The sequence below is a fragment of the Centrocercus urophasianus genome, unplaced genomic scaffold, assembly GCF_019232065.1.
Source record: "Centrocercus urophasianus isolate 14NV4802_14NV808 unplaced genomic scaffold, USGS_Curo_1.0 seq_11, whole genome shotgun sequence".
In the NCBI taxonomy this organism is placed as follows: domain Eukaryota; kingdom Metazoa; phylum Chordata; class Aves; order Galliformes; family Phasianidae; genus Centrocercus; species Centrocercus urophasianus.
Genome location: NW_024884253.1, coordinates 81,340,285 through 81,353,443, shown reverse-complemented (window position 1 = coordinate 81,353,443; position 13,159 = coordinate 81,340,285). Strand labels below are relative to the sequence as shown.

The following is a 13,159-nucleotide window of genomic DNA, read 5'->3' as shown; positions in this document are numbered from 1 at the left end:
ACAACCCCCACGTTTGAAGTAACACCTAACTACTGCATAGTCCTTAGCTGTCTTCCCTTTCTAAGCTTTTTACCTGATTCTTGCGTTCTCTGTGCTGCTATATTTCCTATGCACTTTGCTGTCACTGCTCTCATTCGCCTTTTGCAAGTCGTTATTAAACATTTTTATTGTTCTCCCCCCGCGGTCTCGCAGGGAAAGGGCAGAGCAGAAACTCTTGACGGCTGCAGCTACTTTGGTTTCCACGCTCCACTTTCACACACAGCCTCCTCCCAGCGCCACTCGACCACTCCATTTAAAACTCGCTTTCACACGTAAGAGCCGCCGGCAGCGACGGAACTCCCGCCTTTCGCACCGCTCCGAACGGGCACAGCGCCGCCGCCTCAGGATGAGCAGCACAGCGCCGAGCACGCGGCTCTGTGCGATCGGCGCTCGCGCCGTGCCCTGGCGCCACCGCCACTTCCGGTGTGCGCGGTGCGCTGCGGGAGGGGGCGAGCGGGATAACGGTGGTGCTTCCGGTCCAGCCGGCCTCCTCCCTTTCCACGCAGGTACGCGGTGCGAGCGAGCGGGGCTGAGCGCGACGGTGAGGAGCGTGGGTGGCGCGGAGCGAGCCGGGAGCGCGGGAAGAAGGGGGCGGTGTTGGTCCTGTCAGCAGTGAGAATCTCCGTGGCGCGAGGGCCGGCCTGTCGCTGCTCGGGAGCTCCGCTCGTGGCCCCGCCTGGAGACGGTGCTCGGGTAGGGACGCTGCTCTGTGAGGGTCGTGTTGGCCCCGGTCTTGTTAGAAGAGTACTGAGATGCCAGTTTCTGCCGAACTGGTGTTTTTTCCGTGAGTGTTACAAGTCAGGAGCTTTTCAGAAGCCGAAGAAACGTTGCCTTTCCAATTGCGCCTTTATTTCCTCTTTTTCGTGCTGTAATCACTCAACGTTACTTGTGTGAAGTGTTGAAATCCTACACTGAATGGGGCATTTTTTCCCCAGAAGATTACGAATAGAATGTATCCTTGCTTTAAAGTGGGTATTATTTACATTCCTACACTGATGAAGAAAAAGATAGGGAAACATGCTGTTTTACACATGTCACATTCATTCCTTGAGGGAATTTTTCCAGAGAAGAAGATTAGTAGTGCTTTTGATACATAGAAAAATAACAGTTGAAAAGTCACACTAGACTTCAGGAGAATTCCAGTACTGTTGCTAATGAGATTGCTCCATGGAGAGTGTTTCAAACAAATGCGTACACTCACTGCTTCTCCAGTCACTAAATAACGTGCCTTGAGGGAGCTGGGCTTGTTCAGCCTGGAGAAGAGAGGGCTGCAGGCTGAACTCATTGCAGCCTTTCAGTACCTAAAGGGCGTCTATAAACAGGAGGGGAGTCAACTCTTTACAAGGGTAGATAACAGCAGGACAGGGGGAAATGGTTTTATGTTGAGGGAGGGAAGATTTAGGTTGGATGTCAGGGGGAAGTTCTTTACAGAGAAAGTGGTGAGGTGCTGGAACAGCTGCCCAGAGAGTTTGTGGATGCCCCATCCATCCCTGCAGGTGTTCAGGGCCAGATTGGATGGGGCCCTGAGCAGCCTGGTCTGGTATTGGATGTGGAAATTGATGGCCCTGCATGTGGCATGGGGTTGGAGATTCATGATCCTTGAGGTCCCTTCCAACCCAAGCCATTCTGTGATTCTGTTTAAATTATTGTGCATCATCTTATAGATGCCCTTGGGTATGACTGGAGCTAACAGTGTTACTATTGTTTTACTGCTAGAATCTGTAATAAATTAAATTGTCAGTTCGTAAAAGCTAGTGTTGTTGCTAAGGAAAGACTTTGTGTATGAATAGCTGAGAAGTCAGAATTATGTTAATAAGTACACTTCTTTCTGCCTTTTTATACCCTTACTCTTTCTGATCTGACTGTAATGTTCTATTTCTTTTGCATGTCTTCCACAAATAATGTCTAAGTTAGTAGCTAGAGGGGGAAATTTAGATACAAAACTGCCTTGTACGCTCTTCCCTGTTGCTGAATTTGTGAAGTATGCTTGGCAGTGTATGGCTATGCATTGTGCTGGGTGTACATCAGTCTCTGTTTCCCCATTCAGATGAAAAATGAGGCTCAGATTCCTTTTTGAACTAAACTTGTCATTTCTTATATTGCATAATTGTTGAAGTCAGTGCAGGTTATGTTTACTACACTGATCTTCATATGCTAGCACATTTTCCATTTGCAGATTTGCAAATGATGGGAAGACTATTTTTCATTGATGTATAGTGATGGGTATTTTTAAGGAGAGGATTGCAACCAATTAAATAGTTGAGAGCAATTTAATTTGATTATGGACTGCTGTCTGAACTAGAGTCTCAACTATGCTTAAAATTTGGGTAACTACTAATGGACCAATGTGCTTATTTTTGAGGCTGAGAACAAGAGAAGTCTCAAAAGTCACAATCTGTCCTGAACTTGGAATTAAAAATTGTTTGCCTGTCAGTCTAGTAAGTTGCTAACTTCATTCTCCAGACTTCCCTTATCAAATTTTGTTTTCTATTACATGTAGAAATGGCTGCATGCGCTTAATATTCAATGGATTGCCAATAGTGTATAGTTAGTCAGAAAACCAGGTTCATTTTTGAGACTCTCTTCTTTTTCTTCTTGTTTTAATCTTCAAGTTCTTTTCCTGAGGAGTGTGTAAGAAATAGCGTGTAAACATGACAATTAAGGAATGATGTCTTTCACTTCAACACGTAGCCAATCACCATCTCACATCTGTAGCTTTTAGCCAATTCTCACAGCTAATGGACTAGTCTGCTCTATTTCCTTGTGAAAATGAAGTCAACTTGGCAGAACAGCAGTGCCTCCATACCAGTGTTTTCACTGGGATTTGATCATGGGAATCATTCTTTGGCTAAGCAGCAACTGGTATAAAAAGGCCAGTTTGAAATACTCTGCAAGTGATGCTTGTTTTCTGTGCTGCAAGTAAAATAATCCAGCAAAATTCTCAGACCTTTGTATGTTCCGTGTAAATTTCACACTTGTTTAGTGTTACTGTTGGAAAGCTATATATTATGTCTTACCTGACTCTTTCTTTCAGCTTTCAGTCAGAGGACACGAGGAAAAAGGACAGAGAGAAGATAACAGCAGCACCGAATGCAGCGAACGTGGAGTCATGGATCTGAAATTCACTTCAACAAGAAAACACGTTTCCATCAGTGTACCTTCCAAATCTCAGACTATGTCACCCCATATCAAATCAGTAGATGATGTTATAGTTCTTGGCATTAATCTTAGCAAATTTAACAAGCCTGCTCAATTTTTCATCTGTGTTTCTGGAGTTTTTATGTTTTATCTGATCTATGGATATTTACAGGTAAATGCTATGAATTTGTGTCTTATTGTACTTCTCCCTTTTTAAACGAAATTCTTTAGAGTAGTAATCTGCTACTATTTTAATATGTATAGACATAAAATAGAAATTCACTGTAAAATCAAGCTCTTAGAATTTAAGAGCAATAAGCAGTTAGAATCTAACATTCTACAAAAATCACATGGGGTTGAGGTTTGGCTCAGTTCATTTTAATCATTTGTTTTTTATTTCTGTGCTCGAGACATACTGTGTAATACATAATTGTTCTTAATGTATGTTTTGATATGTGATTTTATAGTCTTCTAAAAATAAATTTTAGAACCATTGAGACTGACATAGAATGGCTTGGATTGGAAAGGACCTCAAGGATCAACAAGTTCTAAGCTCTGAGCCACAGGCAGGGTTGGCAGCTGCTGGATTAAGTACTAGACCAGGCTGTCCTGGGCCCCAGCCAACCTGGGCTTGAATGCCTCCAGGGCTGGGGCACCCACAACCTCTCTGGGCAGCCTGCTTCAGCACTCACCACTCTCAGGGGAAAGCTCTCCTGACATTGAGTTTCACCTCCATATCCACTTGAGTCCAGTGACTGCAGTACATCAACAAGTCTGTTCTCTCTGCTCATCGTTCAGGACAAGGCTGAAGTATATGTTATGGTTATTTGTTAAACAGAAGCATGGTGTGCAGGGAAATGCTAGGTATTTTATTATTTTCATTAAGAATTCCTCTTCCTGACAGCCTTTTTGCTTCTATCTTGGCTGGTTATATTTCTGCTCAACTGAGTCTTCTCAATAAAGCAATGACTGAAAAGGTCTCAAATCATGTTCTTGGTGTGGCTTTCCAAAACACCTAGAAAGATTGTTTAACTGAAAAAGTTACTATAGAACTTCCAAAGTTAGACAATTATCAATAAATAAGAGCAGAATCTCAATCTCAATAGGGTAAATATTAAGCAGCTTTTTTTTTTTTTTTTATAACTCTTGTTCTAGCTGCCCTATCTACCTATAACTGACACACATGCAATTCTTTATGCAGTGCTTGTGTTTTTCCATTGTGAATTGTCCCTGCAGCTCACAAGTTGACAAGCTTACAAGTTCTGTTAATTTAGGCACTCAGAGTTTTAGATCCATGATCCAAAATAATGAGAATTACTAGTAAATGTGTCTCTTAGTGGAAATATGTATTTAATTTATTTTGAGCTATTTACAAAATCTTACTAAAAAGAATCTGCTCAAGTAAATGAACTGGAAAGCAGACTGAAAACCATCTGTAATTTGAGCTAAATCTCCATGGATCAGATGTATTCCCCTGATGAATTGATCCATTAATTTCAGTGGATTTAAACCAGCAGTACATTTTCTTATTGCATTTTGGAGGAACTAAATGGTCTTCTTCAGTACTGTGCAAGTTGTGCATGCCAAGTGAATTCTAGTTAATTCTAGCAAGGGCTGGATTTGCATGTACATGAAGAGAAAAAATAGTATTTTGAACATGTTTTGGTGTATGTATGTGACCTTGGTGGGGTTTTGTTTTTATAGGAATTGATATTTTCAGTGGAAGGTTTTAAACCTTTTGGTTGGTACCTCACTTTAGTGCAATTTGGATTTTATTCCGTTTTTGGACTAATAGAATTGCAGTTGATTCAGGACAAAAGGAGAAGGTATGTGTTGTTTTTTTTTCCAAACATTTTGCATGCTATCAGTCAAAAAAAGAAACGTTTTGATGCTTATGGTAAATTTATCTTCTGTTGCATCATTGTGAATGTGTTGAGGCATTGTTAGTAGATTCATGATAACAATCATCTGAACTCAAAGGGTAGCATTGGAAGATATTTTGTAAGCATCCTCTTAGAACCAGGCCTTTAAATGGTCTTGTACTGTTGCTTTGTCCCATTTGTGGAGCTTATTCAATCTGAAAGTGAATTGACACAGACTGGCTGTGCTGCTTGGTACTGTCGTGTCTGGAATACCCCGAGTGCACTTCACTGCATTAAACCCCGGAGATTCTTGCAGTCTTGAATCCTGAGCGTATGGGATATATTGATATGGGTCTGTTCTGCGGCTCCCTGCCCAAGTGCAGCCTCTGCAGTTTGCACATTGAAGCATTCTGTCATGTATGCAAATGTTAAAAGTGCATTAGAACATGACTTCCTAGTTGAGCATAAGCATCATTGCTTAGACATAGTCATCGTTGGCTGACTTCTTGTATACTGCTTTTAGGTAACAGTATTATTTTATAACCAATGTAACTGAGAACGTTTTGAGGTAGGTGGCTTTCAGGCATGCATCAGATAATGTGTAGTTACCTGGTAGACACTGTGTTAACTAGTATTTATGTTTTCATTGCCAAAATATTTGGTATTGCTTATAGTCCTTGCCTTAGTAAGTGAGTTCAGTTGGAAGTGTAGCTCCTCCATATATTTTTACCTTTTGTTTTATGTAACCCAGGTAACTTCTTGCAGACATTAAAAATCTGTTTCCTAATTTTTAGTCCGTATTCACTCTTAAATTTTATTACAGAAATTGTTTGTTAGTGAGTATGCCTGCATCATATGATGAGTTATGGATCAGGCAGCGTTACCGCAGGACATCTCCTTATGTTGCTAACCGTGCCTCTGAGTGTGCATAGGCAATAGTAGAACACATGCACAACAGTTAACACTGAAAAATCACCACGTGAACCCAGTGATTGGTAAAAGCTAGTGCTGGATCATCTGTTATCAGATGATCATTTCATCAAATTGAAAAGAACAAACCTGAAAATACTCGAGGAGGATCTCCTTTTGTAGCATCTGAATTCCCTTTTATTTCTGTTGAGTTTTTCACCGGTACTTTTTCTATATTCTTCTTTCTTAGGCCATCAGTGTTAATATGAAACCTTAGACAAACTGACACTGACAATGAACAGACTAAGATGACAATGAAAAGACTAAGATTCAGGTTATCTAGGTGTGCTGACCTTTTGTGTTTCCTTGACAAAAAACCTAGAGCCTTTGTCTTGTTTCTTGTGTGATATACTTTCTCAGAAGGAGGTTAAAACATTCTTGTTTGGACACTTTGAGCCATGAAGTTTGTGTCTTCCATTTGAACAGAATGTACTGGTAGTAATTGAGAGCAGAAGTTTGAAACCAGTCTTTTATGTGCATTTTAAAATTTCTGTTATGGAACAAAAATGAGTGAGAAAAATGATCAAGTTCTATTATGAACGTATTCCTTAACATAAATTTTCTAAGCTAAGTCTCCTCTAAATGCGTCTGCAATACCAACATTCTTATGTTTATATTTTGTAGAATTCCTGGCAAAACCTACATGATAATAGCCTTTTTAACAGTGGGAACAATGGGCTTGTCAAATACCTCTTTAGGATATCTTAATTACCCTACTCAAGTCATCTTCAAGTGCTGTAAACTGATTCCAGTTATGGTAGGCGGGGTTTTTATACAAGGTAAGTATTGGTCTTGCTGTTTTCTTATTTATTTATCTTTTAGGTTGCAGTCGTGTTCGGAATCCTGTACTTTGCTAAATCCTGCTGCCTAGAGAGGAACAGGTACCATTTCTCCTATAGGAGGTAAAATGTAGATTTCTGAAGCATCTTCTCAGAGAAGGTGAAAAAAAGAAGTTGTATGGGTTACTTGCAAAATTTCGGTTTTACGAAGGCTTTTAAAATCAGTGTTATTTTCTCTAAACAAAAACACTTCATAAATGAGAACCATTTTCAGTGCTGGCATGGAAAAAAAAAATAAACTAGGATTTAATGATTTGTGAAGAAATCTACTCTTTTTGTTTGGAAATCTTAATTTGTAAGTTGTATCATATTTATTGTTCAAAGTAAAAGGATTTAATTGGATGTATCTCTGACTTCTGTATCTTTGGCTAATCCCAAAATCATTGTGTGTATCTGAAGAACAATAAAAGGGATCTGGAGTACAGTGGATGAAGACTGTAGTTATGTGAATAAATGCCAGTGTTTCTGGAGTTAGTAGGTTTAAGTGCATTATGAAAAGTTAATGTTTCTTTGGTACACAAGGACTCATTGAGTCATTTAAGTTCTGCACATGAAAATGGTATGGAGCGCTGTCAATAGTTATACTTTCTGTTAGTTTTTGATGTTAAAGTTGCAATAGACTGAGCTTGTATAGCGCTCCAGGCCAGCAAATATTGTTGGATAATTTTATCCAAGCAACAATATACATATTTTTATTTCCCTGCTCTCTTTCTCCGCTTCTGCTTTACATCCTCTCAAACTAGAAGGCAGTAGGGTTTTAAAAGTTCCCAAATCATCTGTTGGTGTTTGGGAATGACTTTTCTCTAAACAATAAAGGCAGCTGAAGTCTCTTGAATAAGAGAAAAATTAAGAAAATATCCAGATTCTCCTGAATACACTCAGATGGTGATTTGTTAGGGAGGATGTGTCTAAGGAGTAAAAATCAATATCAATCACAAGAATCAGATAATAATCTGTTAAGATCCTTCTCTGCTTTAGGAACTGCTGCTATTGAAGAAACTGGTTTCAGTTGCTAAAGGCTGGAGCATTAAGTCTTCTGTTGAAGTGAAGGACAACTAAACAGTTTTTCCTTTGCCTTCTAGTCTGCTGACAGAGTAAACACAGAATGCTGACAGTGTTAGAGTCTCATTCGTGTTGTTTTTATTGCTTTTGCAGGAAAACGTTACAACATTGCAGATGTGTCTGCTGCCCTGTGTATGAGTCTTGGATTAATATGGTTTACTTTAGCTGACAGCACAGTTGCACCAAACTTCAACTTGACAGGTAAAGATATATTTTTCTAGTATAATAAAATGCAGACTTTTCCTACTGTAAGGGTTCCATAAAAGTTTTAAGAGTTTTTGGTGTAGTGCCTCATGTATCCTACTGAAAAGACAGGGTTTTTTTCTTTGTACTGGCAGAAATGTTTCTGTGGCAGTAGAGATATTTACTCCAAGCCTTAGTTTTTTAGGGTCTTAAAGCTTAGGGAAATAACCACCCTTTGTGTTGAAATGTATTTCTTGAGAACAAGGATGTGATTTACTTCCCTGTGAATGCCTTACAATAAATAGGATAAAAATTTAGTCTGAGGATTTTAAAATGGCTGAAGTCTGTCTTTTCCAGTTCAACCTTTCAGTCTTGTTACATTTCAGAACCTTTGTATTGATTGATGATTTCACTCTTAGAGTGTAGGCATTGTGAATTTTTGCATGCTACGTGAAATCAGAAATAACTAAAACATTCTTATGTTTAAAAACTTAATTGAAAATGTATTGCAGATGAGAGGGGAGAATTGGTTATTTCTGATTCCTGATTATTAGAAATGTTCACTGTGGAACTTTTATTTCTCAGCAGTGAAAACATTAATTTATAAGTTCTGTTCATAAAAAATATTAATATTTTTAGTTAATAATATAAATTTGTGTAATAAATATTTCAAATAAAGGCTTTTCATTCTAGGAGAACATTATTTCATCTAGTGTTGTTGATGGTCAAATGGAAAGGTGTTGTTTGAACTATATTTTTTGCCTTGCTTACATGTTAGGTAGTGTGACAATTTTAGTGCTACTGGTAATGGAAGACTTGCTTTTTTAAGTCACTCAGTCATATAACCTGCTGTGCATTCATGTGTTTGTGGTGCAATTGGGTGTCCACTTAGACAAAATATCCTTATTTTGAGTGTAAGAAGGTGATATGCATGTGATTATAGTCCAGTGTTCTGTGAAGTACAGAGACATTCTACTTTTACAGCAGTTCTAGACAACTGCTTCTAAACCTTCAGAGAATAAACAGTGTTGTCTATCAGTTTCTTTTATACTTATCAAATGATTCTGTATATATTGAACTTTAGAGCACAATGATTTGCAGGACATCAGTTCTACGAAAATAGAATGTAGACTTTGAATTCAAAACTCTGGGTCTTCCCTTAATAAGGTAATTCAAAATTCTACTGCTCGCCTTTGAGGGAGGTACATCCTGCACTTTTCTATTCCTTCTTGTCTGTTGTGTTTTATTTACACTCGTAGAATGCATCGTCTTTGTCCAGTGCAAACACTAAAGTAAAGCATGAGCAAATGTAAGTTTTGCCCATGTCATACCTTCAAGAATTTTACAAGTTGTTTATTTTCTTGTTTTGTTTTGATTTGTTTTCCTGTTATTGGATCCCAGCTTCAGTATTGCTGGGTCATAAAAGGTTTTCTTTACACGTGAAAGAGTCCAGCAAAGAAAACAAAAACTGTCTTCTGCCAGAACAGGTACATATTTGTAACTAAGGAAGAAATATATTTTTCAACATAGAGATGGTAATAAGAGCTCAAAAAATTTCCTAGCATTGCTAAATTAGGGAGGTAGATAACCTAAACAGTTACAAATAATAGAGAGCGTCCAGAAGACAAAGTGGAGGGGAAAAATGTGCCCAGGGAGACAATCTTGAAACATTGATGCTACTGAAACTTCCACAGTTCAGTCTATGGAAATATATTTCCACAGTATATATAAGTGGATATAAGTGGAAATTACCTGTTATTTGTAGCAAGGAAACAGTGGAAAAGAACTACTTCTGTGCAGATTTCTCCATTCTAGACTATAATGTCAGATACAGTTTAGTCTTTTGCAGACTGGAAAGCTGATGACAGTATTGATTCTGTAATAACTTTGTTGTGACCAGGTATATACCATTAAACCACAGGGTCTATACCTGAACAGTACTTTTTAAAAATGGGTTATTTCAGCAATGAAGGACTGTCACAGTGAATCCTCTTGCATTTTTCTTATCACTACGTCTAACATTTCCTTTTTTCAGGGGAAATAATAGGGCTAACTTCTAAAAAGAATGTTATTTGATTATTTATTAAAAAAATACCTAAATAAATGCAGTTGATGTACTTTCACTGTTTTTAATACAAGAAAATTAGAGCTTTCTATTTTATAGCAATAACCAGATACTCCTATCAAGCCTAGAGGCAGACAGAGCTTAGAGCTTGGCTGTTGGGAGGAGTGGGAGTGGACACTGATTTACAGATTTGTTAAATCTTTTGTTAGTATAATGAAATTTGCTAACATTTGGAGATAACATAGAATCATAGAACAGCTTGGGTTGTGTTGCATTGCCTTCTACGCCTACAACAGGGTTGGAAGGTACCTCAAGGATCATCAAGATTCAAGCCCTTACCACAGGCAGGGCAGGGCCACCAACCTCCAGATCTCATACTAGAGCAGGCTGCCCAGGGCCCCATCCAACCTGGCCCCAGGGATGGGGCATCCACAGCCTTTCTGGGCAGCCTGTTCCAGCACCTCACCACTCTCATAGTAAAGAACTTCCCCCTGACATCCAACCTAAATCTTCCCTCTTTGAGCTTGTCAGGTATGGATTTGAGATGGTATTTTTTTATTACTGGTTTGCTGTTTCTGAGCTTTTTCAGGATAAGTACAGAGTGATTTTTATCACTGCTCTGCTTTGATGATAAATATTCTAAAGAGGTTTTTGTTTTTCTTTTATTAGGTGTGGTCCTAATATCCCTTGCACTCTGTGCAGATGCAGTTATAGGAAACGTACAGGAAAAAGCAATGAAGTTGCACAATGGTTCTAATTCAGAAATGGTAAATATTAGTTTCTCATTTAGTGTTCTGTCACACAAAGTTCAAGATTATTTAAATAATCCGACTGATATTGTTATCTGGGCAGGGTAAAGACTGAATTAATACAGAATTAACATCCTTTGCAATTTTGAAACATGTTTTGTATGCAATGACAAAACAAGAAGTTATACCTGCTTTTCTCTTTGATATGTGAACAGTTACTTTTTGTGTATGCATCCTTGTTTTTTTTGTTTTTTTTTCTGTTTTTGTTGTTGTTGTTGTTGTTTTTTCTGGGGTTGTTTGGTTTGGGGTTTGTTTGTTTTTTTTCTTTTATGGAGGCTTTTTATTCAAGTGCTGTTTTCTGTATCCAATTTCAAATGTATATCGGAGTGACAAAAACCACAGAATCATAGAATGGCTTGGGTTGGAAGGGACACTTAAGATCATGCAGTTCTAACCCCCTGCTTTAGACAGGGACACCTCCCTCTAAACCAGGATGCTCAAAGCCCCATCCTGCCTGGCCTTGAATGCTTCCAGAGAGGGGGCATTTACAGCCTCTATAGGCAATGAGTTCAGTGTCTTACTGCCCTCACTGTAAAGAATTTATTCCTAATATCTAGTCTAAATCTCCCCTCTTCCAGTTTAAAGCCATTTTCCCTTATCCTGTCTCTATATACCCTTATAAAAAGTCCCTCTTCAGCTTCCTTGTAGGCTCCATTCAGGTACTGGAAGGCCACTATAACAGTCCCCCTGTAGACTTCTCCAGGCTGAAGAGCCCCAGCTGTCTCAGCCTGTCTTCATAGTGGAGTTTCTCCAGCCCTCTGATCATCTTTGTGCCCCTCCTTTGGACCTGCTCCAATGTCCTTCTTCTGTTGGGGGCCAAAACTTTGCTTTTCATTCTGTATTAGATGGACAGATGTTGGTCCTGGTATTTTCTTCCACTTACAGAAAATCAGTGTGGTGATTAAGATCATTAAAGGCTTTGTTAGTTTGAGCCTAGATACTGTATTCTTGGATTCTTTTCAGAGAATTCAGTGCAGAAATGCAGACCATTTCAGAAATCATCTTTCTAGACTTGAGATCGTGAGTGAGGATTAAGAGGTCCTTTCAGGGAGCAGGTTTAATGAGCAGTGATCCCAAAATACAGTTGGGTAGTGAAGGAATGTGTCATCCATGGGATCTCTTGCAGAAGTTGGAGCTCACTCTTGATTAAGCAGTTGTGAAAAGAGAAAAGATGTCTTGTAGATAAAATCATTTTCCAGAAGATTGGTTACTACGTCTGATTTTTGCCTTATATTTGACTCTAAGAAAAACTTATTTCCCACTTCCTTATGAGGAACTAGCTACATGTTATTGAGTCCTTGTTCTAAGAAATAAGATCATAAATCAGGGAAAAAAGCTGGATAGTTGCAAAGGCAAAGAATTAGAGCCTAACTTTTGTGTGTATAAGCACTGTGCAGAATTAGAGTTCTGCATATCAGTCTGTTTTTTAAGAGATTGAAAGTAGTTCTGCTATTGAAACTTATGCTGATCCGTAGAGCAGTGGTGTTTTATCATCTTGTGGCATTATCAGTTGTTAATATGCTCGTTTTTGCAAATAATTGAGATACTACAGCAAGGAAACAACTGATAAAGCCCTTGCCAGAGGAAGCATGTCTACAATTGATACAATTGAAAGTGTGCCAAGTCAGTGTTTTCTAGTTGGTAACATGTGAAATAGTTTTGTTTGCTGTCTCCCTTTCTTGAGGGAAAGGGCCACTCAGGCCACTAACAGCAGTTGCTTCCCTCCACACCAGTGCGTACACAGAAGGGCAGCTCCAGCTTCTGAACTAGGCCAGAGCTAATCATAGGTCAAGATTTGGTATCCTATAGCTATAATGGTGTAGGTGAACTGAAGTGACACAGGTGACACTTTGTGACACGTGCTGTGGCAGCTCATGGTGATTAAGTGCACATTTAATGTAAAAAGCTTCTTAATGTGTACAATAAATAGCAGTAATCTCTCTGTCTTTGGCGTATTATTCAAGCTAATTATGTAGTCTTCAGAAGCTTTATTTGGACTGAGAAATTCTGAACGTGGAGGATTTCAGTCAGCATTGACTTCAGGATATTAACTGTCTAGCTTACAAAACTTTTTCATGTAGTTGTGGGTAGGAAGAATGTTTAATGCTTATTATTCATTTTTCTTTACACATAAGCTGCTACAGGAATACTAGTAAAAATATCTTCAACACTACAAATCCATCTCAGAAACTA

The 13,159-nt window shown here is 38.8% G+C and overlaps 1 protein-coding gene across 5 annotated transcripts in view; it reads left to right on the top strand.

Annotated features, from left to right (window-relative positions):
• Positions 1-457: 457 nt before the first annotated feature.
• The window catches only part of SLC35B3 (solute carrier family 35 member B3), a 30,096-nt gene continuing 17,394 nt past the window's right edge, over positions 458-13,159 (top strand). For 2 of the 5 annotated variants that reach the window (XM_042838987.1, XM_042838997.1), the window contains exons 1-6: positions 651-732; positions 3,074-3,349; positions 4,882-5,003; positions 6,633-6,787; positions 8,003-8,110; positions 10,827-10,924. In XM_042838987.1, the coding sequence (XP_042694921.1) occupies positions 3,149-3,349; positions 4,882-5,003; positions 6,633-6,787; positions 8,003-8,110; positions 10,827-10,924 (684 nt within the window). In that variant the 5' untranslated portion in view covers positions 651-732; positions 3,074-3,148. Of the gene's footprint in view, positions 581-603; positions 733-3,073; positions 3,350-4,881; positions 5,004-6,632; positions 6,788-8,002; positions 8,111-10,826; positions 10,925-13,159 lie in introns of those variants that run through there. The other 3 variants (XM_042839021.1, XM_042839012.1, XM_042839004.1) reach the window with 3 other exon arrangements.